This window comes from Polyodon spathula, chromosome 12 (genome assembly GCF_017654505.1).
Source record: "Polyodon spathula isolate WHYD16114869_AA chromosome 12, ASM1765450v1, whole genome shotgun sequence".
NCBI classification, from domain to species: domain Eukaryota; kingdom Metazoa; phylum Chordata; class Actinopteri; order Acipenseriformes; family Polyodontidae; genus Polyodon; species Polyodon spathula.
This window is the reverse complement of record NC_054545.1, coordinates 19,393,210-19,407,059: the sequence shown is the minus strand read 5'-3', so window position 1 is coordinate 19,407,059 and position 13,850 is coordinate 19,393,210. Positions and strand designations below refer to the sequence as shown.

Genomic DNA, 13,850 nt, shown 5'->3' with positions numbered 1-13,850 from the left:
TTCTCTAGATTTTCTTTTATTTGGGTTGATTTGTTCTTGTATAAACCCCACAGAATTCATAATTTGGAGTGTTCAAATCAAGATTTAGGTACTTTTTTTTCTCTGCAATCTGAAAACATGGCAGGAAAGGTAACGGTTTTCCATGTGGAGGTTTACAGTTAGACTCTAGAGGATATTTTATTGCTGTCTATCCAGAGGGGAGGTAAGTCCGGCTTACTAGATGAGTAGAAAATAGCATTGCAAAATCCAAGTGAGCTGCCCTGCTGGAGGGTGAAGAGCATCCATTTGAGAATCATCATAGCCCTGTTCGGCCCCACCAGGAGACATAGGACGAGAGCTTTTGAGGAGGGTATTAGATGCAGATGCAAGGAGTTCTACATGCCGTGCTTGAATTTCAAAGAGACAAGTTCTGTCTCCTTAAGGAAGTTCCTGTGGACCTGCGTGTGTGTGTCTCAGGGAGTTGTGGCGTTATACAAGAGGCAATGTATTTCTGTGTGCTTTAGATCATTTATTTGGAAAGCTATTACTCATTCCTTTTATTATCATAGATTTTTTAATTGAATGTATTTAACATTTCCTGTCTATACAGAACATTAAACAGTTTTACTCTTTACAATTATTTTTATCTTATACAAAATCACTTGTACAGAAGTACAGTTTTTAGAAACAAAATGACACAGGCCTGCCACAATGCTATCCATAAGGTTTAAGGTTACCATGAGCATCCTGGCTGGCACTGATTCGACATGCAGAGTCTGCAAGTTGTTTAAACTGTACTGGTGGGATACATGACAATACCCCAGTGATTATGGTTTCTAATTCCTTCAGCAAACTTGGAGATGCCAGTTCCTTGTGGAAGTTTACCAACCTACAGAGGAGCCTGCAACACAGGAGAGATGTTCTGTATTACTGAATACATGTCGTTATACCTATACAAATCAGTCATGCAAGAGACAGCCTATTTGTACAGTTTGTGCTTCACATTGCATTTGTCTCCCCATTACTTCTCTATTTAGGAAAGTGTATTAGATGCCAAACTTGCTGATGATTCTCAGGAAGTTCTCAATGCAGATACTGTTGCCATGGCATCAGGAGTCAAGAGGAAAGACAAAGACAGTTGCCAAAGAAACCAATCTATGAAGAGAGAAGTGGACCAGCTCAGCAAGGAGTTGTTAGAGTTAAAGTGGGGGCTACAGCGAGAGGCATCTACCAAGAGAGCCTCCTGGTGCAAACGGGTAAGTGGGCTTGCATTTGTTTTCACGTACTATTGATTGCATGCCCAGCAAGATCCCGACACAACTGGAATTGGTTTCCACTCATTACACCGTGTAACAAATTTTTTTAACAAAATTTTTAGACAGTATAATCGTAAATCTCGAAAAACTACTCACTTCTAAATCTTTTGTAGTCATTTTTGTATTAGTTTAGTTTAAATACATGTTAATTTGGATTCATATGTTGTTTTTTTCTGACTTTATATGAACGAAAAAACACATATATTCCCGTTTTCCCACTGGAAATAGTGATATTTTGAAATATCACTGTCCTGGTCACAAAAGCAAAGTTTGTGGGGAATAATAGCCATTTTCTATACTTTTGAGGCATAAGCAATTAGGAAATAACACTTACTACCCAGGAACAAAAATTGTGTTACATAGTGTTATCTGCCTTCAGTGCCTATGGAGTGTGTTTTTTGTAAATGAAACCTATTACCTTAACAACTCGTCATGTTAGTGTTGTCGTCTGAGTGAATCTGAAGACCTTGATTATGATGGGTTATCCCCACTCTGTCCCCGGCACATAATGAATCACCCGATACTGAAGAGCACTGTTTGCATTGTTTTGATTAATATGCTGCTTTGTTGTTGTTGTTTTTTTTTACTGCCAGTAAGAAAGAGTTATGATATTGCTGCAATTTATCTTAAGCTCACCCTTGTCAAAGAATATGCCCTTTACAATACGTAGTGTGCTTTTTTTATTCAGTGGAAATTTTTATTGCAGTTTTAAATAACACACAGGTCTAATCAATGGATCGTAATAGTGTCAGATCTAAATACTTCCACTGATTGGATTACTAAAGGAATATCTTATACCCTCTGAATTTGCATAATACTTCTGATTACTATTTTCTCTGTTTATTATCCCCAGATAAGTGCTCTTAATCTTGATTGACTACTGTTTCAGCGCTCCTGGATATTTGACTTGTTTAGTGAAATAATCGGCATATTTTAGCTTCAGGTGCCAGTCTTTGAGCAAGCTTGAGAATCTGTGTGATGCTAATTTAAAAATACCCTCCTGAAACAGTGTATTTGTTAGATCTTTTCAATCAAGAAGAAATTACAGGTGCACACCCCTGTTGCACCCTTGTGGTCATTTTTATACTGCCCTCATTACAGAAATCCCACCACTCCTGGGGTTGCACAGAGACTGCCCCAAAGGTAAACGACTCATTGCACACCAAGGTTATAAGAATCAAACTTCCATAACTGCATGTGAGTCTCCTTAGTGTATGTTTGCCTGTACTACTCTATGTGCATTGTTAGCAGCTTGTTGATCCCAAAGCTTGTAACTTTGTTACCCATTATAGACCTTCTCCACAATTGACTCAATTATAACATGTGTTCTGTCTCATGTTTTAATTATATGCTTTTACAACATTTATAAGTATCAGGAAAGAGTGGATATAAGCAGATAATGTTTCATAAACTACATGTATCAGTGTAGCAGGACAGCTGACTGGATGATGTCCCCAGACCAGGAAGTTGACACACACAAGTACTGCAGGTTGAAGCACTGCTGTGCATATATATTATACAAAAATAAATCAAAAGAATAAACATAAACACAATACCTTAAAAAACAAACACTGTGCTGGTCCTTCCAGTACGCGGAGCAATTGTCAAGGCATGAAGTTAAGGTCATGAAGAGCAAGGCAATGTTGCCTTCGTTGGGCGTGAAGATTCAGGGACACCTCATAGGGGCAGAAAGACAAAACATAAATCCAAACCAAGATCACCAAGGTGATTTCATACTCATTCATAAAACAACAAAAAAGAAATACAGAGAGTTTATTATGCTGATGAAATGTTAATTCAAACAAACAAAAATCAATGTTTTCTGGGTGATTCACACACTAATTGTTACAAAAATAAAATATAGGCCACTTTTCTATTGTTAAAATAAAATGGTATAAAAAATATCCAATTTAAAAACAAACTTTCATAATGAAAAAATACAAAGGGTAATTTGGCAAAAAAAAAAATATTCAGGGTACTTTTTACTAAAGTCTTTCACCCTGTTAACGAGAGCTAAATATAACTCTGGTCTGTGTCCTGTAATTAAAGCTTTTTTTAAACCCTCGAGGCCATGTGTTTCATAGTTTAGGGTAAGCAAGTTCAACTGGATTTCATATAGCATGTTGTCTGCTGGTGAAGCGAACGTTTAATCAGTGCATTTTTAAATGGTATAGTACTCTTTCAGAAATGTAGATTTTCACAGAGAATTGGATAGTATTATTATACGGCACTGGTTCTGATTCATGGAAATCGTGAAATTCATGCTCACAGTTTTAGTTACACAAGAGTACAAATAAGCGATGTCAGTGAAGGGAAAGATAGATTTTCAGGCAAACTGGCTGAAGATTTAACCACGGCTGCAGAGTAATACCGATAATGGTTAAATGAGTTGTTCAGTCTGCAGTGTGTCTGCACAACTGTAGTTTGCTAACCACTGTAACCTGTACAAACAATGCGGAATTGAAAAGGAAAAAAAAAAACTCAAAATAGAAAGTTCTTCAGGCAGTGGAGAGTGTTCTGCATCCCAATGATGAACAGCTGGATGTACATAATGTTAGATGTTTACATTTGAGAGACTATATAGATTCACAGTTCTTGAAATTCACAGTTGCAAAGGATTTGCAGTTTTGTTCTGGTGCATTGCTGCACACTCAATTCAGGAAATAAAGGTTTGCTGTTTTTAAGCACACGCATTTTAATCCCTTTTGTTAAAGCACACGTTTTACTAGTTAAAAAGCAGAAGTACATAAGGTAGTGAGAATGTATTACATAAAAATGGATGAAAACCAAAATCGATCCACTTTTTTATATTGTGTTTCGTTCACAATTATGTTCTCTCTCTTATGCGTTTCATAACACAGGGAGCTGCTACTTGAACCATGTCATACATAGCTACTTGCTCGGGTTTTTTGTTTTGTTTTGTGAGGATTTGAGCAAAACTAACAATGATCTACCTATTTTTGTATTCATTTTCGGTGTTTGATGTTTTGGGGGGAATAACACCGAATTACAAAACAGCAATGCCCATTGAAATTAACTAAATTAGCAATGTATGTACACTGAAGACATGGAAGGCGTCAGAATGTGTATTGCACTGTTGCATTTTAAAGTATTGCAATTTTAAATATCGAATCAGATCTCCTTATTTCATATGTGGTCGTAGATTATGTGTAATGTGTTATAGGTTATATGTGTTTTTTTTTTTTTTTTTTTTTTTTTTTTTTAACTAAGCTGTAAATTTAAAAAAATTAATAAATACAGGTCTACATTATTTGAAGAATATTCACGTGTATGTGAAATAGTTGACAAATGAAGCATCAAAAACCAATTAAATTGCAGCTGCTAAAGAAATGGCCTGAAAGCCCTCTGTTGCTTTGATATTTTTTTGTGAAATGCCTAAATAATCCAAATACAGTGGAATGTAAACTGTACAAGTGGCTCTTACCACATGAAAGCATGAACGATTTCAGCAGTACTTGATGTAAGTTCACATTAATATTATTATTATTACTGTCGGGATGAATCGTTGTCCACCCATTCCTTACGTGAATATTAAGTAAATCCTGGAACACTTTGCTGCCACTTTAGACAGCTCTTCTTCCTTTTTTAACGTTTTCGAGTTAGCAAGGAGCACACAGACGGGAAAAATCACACAGTGACACTGCCAGCGAACATGTGTGATTGAAAAATCCTGAAGGAGCGGGCATATTGAGCTCCGTCTAACAGCGTTCTTCCCAATGTTTGCCCGTCATTAACCAATGATACAATACATTTGTCTCGTGGTTTAGTGCTGGGAGGTGCACAGTAAAAAGAATGGCAACAATAATACATTATGATAATGTCATTTTCTCGCAGAATGACATTAGACAGAATTCAATTGAATTGTGACAGAACAGGCCAGCTGACGCTGAGCAGGTTTGTGAATGGGTTGTAGATCATATGTGCTGGTGTTCACGGACATCGGCGGCAATGAAGGACGGGCATATAGGCACCTTTTACAGAATTTTTTTTTTTTTTTTTTTGGAGCGGCATTGCGGCAAGTGTCTTGAACTGTATTTTCTTTCTGTACAGCTCTCTCAGATCCTCCTCTCTGATCTCCCACCACCACAAAGACAAGCTTACATACATGTAGACATGACAATAATTATAAACACAAACAATAACTCCATTAAACAATTCCCTCACATGCACCCAGGTGTTCCCCATTCAGCCCTAGAGGCTTCTGGGACCTGTAGTTTTTAGGCCATGACACCCCTCCCGTGGACTACAAAATCTCAACACACAGTGAATGTACATGCAGGACTCTTCTGCCATACTACAATCAGGTATGATTTTTTTCCTTATTACTGATATTAATGGAACAAAGAACTATATATAAATATTTATGTTGAGAAAACAATCGAGTAGTGTCGATTATTGCTTACCCTGAGAATAAACATGTATTATGTCATTGCAATCACTCAGGTGAAACAATGTCTTGAATTAATTTTTATAGGAAGAGAAACCAAATACAGCCACTGGTCTTAGGGGAGCAGCACATTGAAACACAAATGATCCTTAAAGAGTAACAAAAACAAAAAATACCTGTTGGGGAAATAAAAAATAATTAATTTCTGGCTTTCTATAAGCCTTTTGTGAAATTTGAACTGGTCCCACAAATATGCGGTTATAAAAAGGTGCTAATATCAGATTTTAGCTCCTGGCTCTGATGTGACTTTCAGCACATTATTTATTTCACAAACATTAAATCACTTTAATCAGTTAAGTGTGTATACTTACAGAATTAATGTAGGTTATTCATTTGAGAGCAAGTCTCATTTTCTGGCAGTGCTTTTTATTAGGTAGGGAGGGGTAAAGAGTAGCATTTCAAAAACGTATTTAAATGACAGCAGGGTGTCTCGATCAACAATAACCATTCATTTAAAAGCAATTCATAAAATTCAGGAACGTGAGATGTAAGCGCTGTCCAGCACCCTCTCGTTTAATCAAGCCAGTGTAGAGAAGAAGCCTGTCTCTGTTTATGGGAGTTTAATTAATTGGGAGCCTGCAAAGCTATTGGAGAAACCCATTATCTCCTCCTGACTTTAAAAGAATTTAATGAGGATTTGCTGCTCTAATTTTAACGTGTTTGTCATTTGCAACATATTTAAGTGGTGAACACAGCTGGGTTTGGACACATCGACATGGGGTTCCACTTCGGACACTGATAGAGCACCACGCTTTCAGCTCCGTCATGGAACTATATATTCATATGTGACAAATTTTCACATTTATGTTAGTAACCAAATCTAATAAAGACATGCTGGACAGTGGATGTTGAAATTGTTTTCCAGTAGACGGAACGTGCCATATTTCTTCAGTTTGTGGGTAATACAGGATGATTGTAACTAGGGCTGCCAGTTGGTTTTAATCGGTTCAGGTTTCTAGCAACTTGTATCCACGTTTGCGCAGCCAGGGAACGGGACGTATCATTACAGACATTTTGACAAATAAGTTGAATACAGTGTTAATGCATCACTCATGTATTATACAATTAAAAAAAGTAGAAATAATAAAATAATGTAATAATAGATACTAAACTTTTTTATTTATTATTTTACTCGTACCCGCTGTCAATTGTTATCTGTAGAACTGCAGCTAATGTGATATACAGCTATGGCCAAAAGTTTTGTCATAACTTTTCATTTATGTTCCTGTATTAAAATTATTGAGATGTTTATATGAACCGTCTACATGCAGGAAAGTGATTGATGAGCTCCTGAAAATGCTGTCAATGCTTTTTCATTGCACCAAAAATTCAGGTTTGAGTTTTTTTCGGTATCGTTCAGTTTGGAATTTAATGAAATATCAGTTTTGGTTTGGGAAAATCATAACTGTTTCATCCGATCAGTTTTGGTTTGGGAAAATCATAACTGTTTCATCCATGGTTGTAACTCCATGCACGGTGGATTTGTCTGTTGAGGGGAGGGCTCCATTGTTTACAAATAATAATAGTAATAATCCTATCGTATTTAAAAACAAGTTTTTAAATCCTCTTAATAAAACCTTGGAGAAATGAAATCGCTGTCACAGGGTTGAAGCTGTATTTAGGCCAAAAAGTTCCGTATTAGTTTCAACAGATCACAAAACTTTTTGCCACATGGCTACAGACTCTCCTGAGTGTTTTTTTGCATTCTTCAAATGGGATTCAAGGGTGGGCTTTCTTGAGTAATGGCTTACTTCTTACCACCCTACCATATAGGCCACATTTGTGGAGTGCTTGGGATATTGTGGTCACATGCACACTTTGGCCAGTCTTGGCCATAAAAGCCTGGAGAAAAGCCTCTTGGTAGCCTCTCTGATCAATCTCCTTCCTCGGTCATCCAGTTTAGAGGGATGGCCTGATCTAGGCACGGTCTTGGTGGTGCTCCAAGGGATATTCAAGACCTTTGATATTTTTTTATACTCATCCCCTGATCTGTGCCTTTCAACAACTTTGTCCCGGAGTTCTTTCGAAAGCACCTTGGTGCTCATGGTTGAGTCTTTGCTTTGAAATGTACTTCCCTAGCAGAGATAACCTACAGGAACTGCTGAATTTATCCTGAAATCTTGTGAATCACTACAATTTAACACAGGTGGAGGCCACTTAACTTGGTGTGTGATTTTGAAGGCAATTGGTTACACCTGAGCTAATTTAGGATTGCTATTACAAGGGGGGTGGACACTTATCCAACCAAGGTATTTCAGTTTTTATTTTTAATTAATTTTCTACAAATTTTACGAATATTTTTTTCACTTAGATGTGTATATAAATGATTTTTTTTTTTTTTAATGCATTTTAATTCCAGGCTATAAGGCAACAAAAGGTGACAATTTTGAATGGGGGTGTAGACATTCTGTAGGCACCATATACAATGCCTATAGGAAGTATTCATCCCCCTTGGACATTTTCATACTTTGTTGTGTTACAACTGAAATCTAAATGCATTTAAATGGGATGAAATTTTTTTCGTTTTGATTTACACAACTAACTCAACACTTTTTGAAGAAGCAAGAGAGTTTTTATTGTGAAACAACAGTTCATGAAAATAAAAAAAAAACGAAATGTCATGCATCAAGAATGCATCAAGATTTCAGGTTGTAACACAACAAACTGAAAACGTCCAAGGGGGGTGAATACTTACTATTTGTGTGTGTGTGTGTGTGTGTGTGTGTGTGTGTGTGTGTAATATATAAATAAAGCGACACAGTCCTCAGTGCTTTAGGGTATTTTACCGCCTTTCCTGAGATTCATTTAAAAAAAGAAATATTCTCAGTGCAAGAAAATCCTGCTTTATTTCTCATTTTAACACAGAGAAAATGAGCTTTCGTGGTTTATCCTGTCATTGGATTGACAGGCTTCTTCTTTATAGCTGGCTGTATTAGTGGAGCCTGCATTGAACTGTGTGCACTTATAGATTCATTAAAGGTGAAGCCTGCTTTGACAGCTAAGTCAAAGCTGTTATCCAATATTTACTTTCTTGCTTTATGCAGTGAAGCCAAATATTCATAGGAATATATCACATTTACTGGCCTCTTATTTTAAAATTTCAATCTGAGAATGTGAACTTGAAAACCTGTTAAGCTGCTGTCATGGCAGTTGCACACATCCCTCACCCAGTCGGAGAATCAACAAGATTAGCAAACCACATCTTTATACCACAGTGGAAGTACACTATGTGTTGTGGTATTTTGTTCTTATCAATATTACAATAGACTTTATATTTGATATTATAAAAAGGATTTGTAATGTTACATGTTTATAATGTAGTGTTTTAGTTACCTGCAAAGGGGAAAAAGAAAATCTTCCTAAATTAATGGGGTGTTTTTTTTTTTTTCTTCTCTCAGCAGTAACCATTATCAGTTTGGCCAGCCTGCACAGTACATTTGGTGCTTGAACTATTAAAGGATACTTTATATCATGCGTATTCTCTAATGTTTTATTTCTTACCTGCTCAGTAGCCTATTTGATTCTCTATTGTTTCTTCACAGATCATTATTTTCCTTGCTTACTAACTATTTCAGCAAGCATTGCTTAAGGCTCCTCAAGGCTAATTGTAGGACAACAGGTTAATGTAGTGCTGTGCACTGAAACAGGTGAAGCAATATCACTGAAGTGCTATGCAATGAAACAGGTGAAGCATTATCACTGAAACACCATGCACTGAAACAGGTGAAGCATTATCACTGAAGTGCTGTGCACTGAAACAGGTGAAGCATTATCACTGAAGCACTCTGCACTGAAACAGGTGAAGCATTATCACTGAAGTGCTGTGCACTGAAACAGGTGAAGCATTATCACTGAAGTGCTGTGCACTGAAACAGGTGAAGCATTATCAATGAAGCACTATGCACTGAAACTGGTGAAGCATTGTCACTGAAGCACTATGCACTGAAACTGGTGAAGTATTATCACTGAAGCACTATCCACTGAAACAGGTGAAGTATTATCACTGAAGCACTATGCACTGAAACAGGTGAAGCATTATCACTGAAATGCTGTGAGACAGCTCAGCTGCCTGAGGTGTATCTTCAAAAGCATTTATGCTGGATTAGTTAGTAAACGTGGCCAGTAATGATCTCAGCAGATACAACAATAGAACACACACAACGGTATTAAACAGGAAAATGCAGTAGCGCTGTAATACTGGTTTCTGCATAAGGAAGCATTAAGAATGGTCCTTCTCTTTTTTTATTTGTATTTATTTTTTTTAATTCTGTTTTGCTGTCTTTGCTTATGTACCCTGGAGTAGTGCCTGGGCTAGCAATATAAAATCATTAAAAGGATGAATAGGCCAGTGCTCTAATGTACTAAAACTTGAATCTGACAACACAGCAGCTCAAAACGCTATAATGAGTGCTTTGGCACACACTTTGTGACGTTATTGATTGAGTGTGGTAACACCTATTTATTCTCAAATGTTCTTCGACCTCATCAAGGCACATGGTCTTGAAAGCATGTATGTTGGTTCTACATTTTCTAGATCAGTGTTCTTCATTGCAAGGCCCACGGCCCCTGGTGGACTTTAGTGCGTATAACTGACAATACACAAATGTGAAAAAGGCGGTGTGGCGGCGCTCACATTAATGTCTTATTGGCAAAAGTGCCCCTCTGAAAATTAGTGAAGAACACTTTTCTAGATGTTGTAAAATGGGCTAGAAGTACATTAAATGCCTCTACTTTCAACCTGTTTCTTGAACAAATAGCATTAGTCATATATAAATACATGAATTCATTTTATATATATTAGGGGTTTTAATCATGGCATTGTCTTAATCGATTAATCACCCCGTCTGGACCATTAATTCACACCTGTTTGCAATATGCAAGTGTAGTGAAAGACAGCTAAAAGTAACACTAGGTATTAATGATATTTTTGCATTTGTTAATGTCACCTAATGTTTTACAGGCAACTTTAATTTAACAATAAGTGAAAATGTTTACTTGCGTGTAATCTGAAGTTACCAAAGGAATAATACATAAAATACTGTGCCATGCATCAGTGTAAATTAGCAGCGGTACTACAACCAGTACTGTATTGGATATGTTGAGCTGTTTTTCGTATGAACTTTAAACTAACAGGTAATTTATTGAGTAGAGTGCTATTTTAGTTTAGTATAATTTAGTTAGCTGAATATGTCAAGACTTAGACTTACTGTAGCTGTAAATGTACTGCCATTGTACAGATGTAAACTAATATTAATAATTGTTTAAAATCAACTTACTTGCGACTGGTGATAAGATAAACTCGTAGTACTGCTGTGAAAGGAAAGACAGAAAGAGCAAATCTTGCAAGTTGTCTTTTTTCCTTCCTTCTGAGCCAGTGGTTCCCAAACTTTTTGCTGCGCCCCCTTTCAGAGATTTTTTTTTTACAATCTTTTTTATACTTTATTACAATCACTATTCATAAAATTATTAACACCAGTACAAAAAACTTAAATGTTGCGCTCTCGTTTTTTCGTTCTTCTTTCCACTTGAGAAAGTAGAAATGAGAAAGTAAGGACATGGAGGATTTAAAAGCCCATTTAATTGTTTCAAGGCAAACCCCTCCCTATATCTAAACTGAAGCTGTATCTAAATCTAGGTTTTTATTTTCTTTGTGAACAAAATGCATTTGACACTAAAATCCACTGCCACTACACTTTCAGATGAAGGCGGGCTGGGCAATAGAGGCACTGAGATGTGATAGGTCTGAAATGACACAAGCTCAGTGGATGGGGATTGGTCAGATTAAACATGATCCCTGCCTGGGTAATTGATCGAGTCAATCATCCGGTAGACCCACTGAGTCTGCCATTTACCCTGGAGCTTTTACAATCGCCAGGAACTGTTCTGATCTGGCAAAATGTTGGGTAGATCTCCCTGTAACCCATTTGCCATCGTCTTTTGAAGTGCTCCGCCATCTTTCTAGATTTTTTGCCCTCGCACTGCTTTTTGCTACAGCACATGGGTAGATTAGATTAATCGATCAATGATTATTTTTTTTTTTTAGATTTGATTAACAGCCATGATTAATAAGTAAATATTTAATCGATTAAAACCCCTAATATATAGTCCAAAGGACTAGTACCTTTTGAAATATTGCTAGTCCTGATGTAAACTTACTAGTGCTTATGTGACGTGCCTAACTTGGAATCAACAACACCACTATGCAGGACCTTATTTTACCCCCATTGGTGCTTGAGCCTCGGCACACTCACGGAATTGCCGCCTGTGCACATATTATTGTCCCATCCCGTCCCATCCCAGATATTTAAGAAAAAGATAAGACTGATTTCTTTTAGCCTCTCGCTGTATGACATATCTTTTATGCAGACTATTTTTTGGGTAACCCTTTTTTCTCGTGTTTTTCATTCTCGTCCTGCTCCTAGTTAAATTTTCAAAATGTCATTCACTACTGCCATATTACCTATTACAAGAATAACAAGAACCACCCAAACCTACTGCAACCGTTTTATTATGCATAACGTGATGGTAACAGAAAAAAAACACAAAAAAAAAACTCAAGGACCAGTCCTTTGAGTCACTCCAGCTTGAACTCCCAATACGTTTAATTAATCCAATTATTTGCTGAGGCAGACATATTTAAAATTAGTTGAGGTATTTTATAGTTTTTACTGTAAATGTTAGTTGCAATCAAGATGCAGTGGTGTTGAATTGAGTGGGTGGGGCACCGACCGCACTAAATGGGGTGAGTCAGTTAAAATTAGTGTCGTTGATACAAGGGTTATAGCGTCTGTCTTGGTAAATATATACGCATTTGATGATTCAATGATCATTTTTCATCATTTTACCTTTCACAGATGTGAGATGAGAGAGATCTACGAACAGATAAGTGTGGAATACATGTATCTGCTTTTCGCTTGTGTGTTACACATTAGTGCGATTCATTACGTGTTTTAAATACATTCTTTCACGTATTGTAGCCATGGTTTTGTCGTAAGTCCCGCAGCGACCTTGGGCTCCGGGATCGAACACTTTAAATCGGCAACTTGTGCTCTCGCTAAGCTGCGATCTTCGGGTCGAAGTGTAAACATAAAAAAAAGGTTTTTGTTATAAAAACTATATTTACGTTTATTTGCTGCTTGTATTGTCTGAGACAGCAGGGTTTTTTGTTACAAGTACTATATACTGCGCCAGCCCTGTTACAGTAAGTGCTGTATATAGGAGCTGCAGCTCTCGTCCTGTTACACAGCGGCATTGTTGCTTCGGCTGGGGCGTTGTCTAGAATGGCTAGAGGGGTCATAGGGGATGTGCAACCCCAATTGTACACAAATGTACCCAGCCTGTGCTACAGACACTGAACTGGTACCAAGCAGTGTTGCGTGTCATGCAAGTCTTTAGTGCTTACCAGCAGCTGTACATTCTTACTGCATATTGCTTGCTATTTGCATTATGCCTGGGTCTTATCCATGTGACACATGCAAGGCCAACCTGTCACACAAAGGAGGCACTGGTAAACCGTATTTCTGCAGTTTTGTGTTTATTCTTCAAGCGTCCAAGCACACATTGGAGAAACATTTCTCCTGCATCTCTACAGAGCGCTGTGCGTCCCTCACCTGTACAACGCTCTTCCCCATTATCCTCTCATAGTGTGGTGGCTGCGTACTCACCCCATAGCTCTGAGCCAAGGGAGAGCCACGGACCTGGGAATAGAGAACCTCTGGGCAGCAGTTTCCCACAGGCACTTCTACCTGATGGGGACAAAGTGTGCTCCATTCCATTTGGTTCCGGCCTGTTACCAACCTGTGTTCCATCCCAGTTAGGTACCAGGCAGGCCTTGTTGACAGTCATAATGTCACTCTTTACTACAGACAGCAAGTCCCAAACTTTAAACATGTTACTGTTGATAGGTAAGAACACTTTATTATGAATATATTTGTGTTATTACATTTTAAGCAGCATATTACGATAATGTTCATTATGGTCATTGTTTATTTATTAGTTTTTAAAATATTTAGTAAAACGCAGCCTCTTTTTTGCTCTCCTTAGTACTCCTTAAGTCGTTTTTTTCTTTTTTCTTTTGTGGTAGGGGG

The 13,850-nt window shown here is 37.4% G+C and overlaps 1 protein-coding gene across 4 annotated transcripts in view; it reads left to right on the top strand.

Moving 5' to 3' along the window:
- tedc1 (tubulin epsilon and delta complex 1) overlaps window positions 1–13,850 on the top strand; it is a 36,368-nt gene that overhangs the window by 18,599 nt on the left and 3,919 nt on the right. For all 4 annotated transcript variants that reach the window (XM_041267026.1, XM_041267025.1, XM_041267024.1 and 1 more), the window contains exon 7: window positions 1,017–1,235. In XM_041267026.1, coding sequence (XP_041122960.1) covers window positions 1,017–1,235 — 219 coding nt within the window. The remainder of the gene's footprint in view (window positions 1–1,016; window positions 1,236–13,850) is intronic.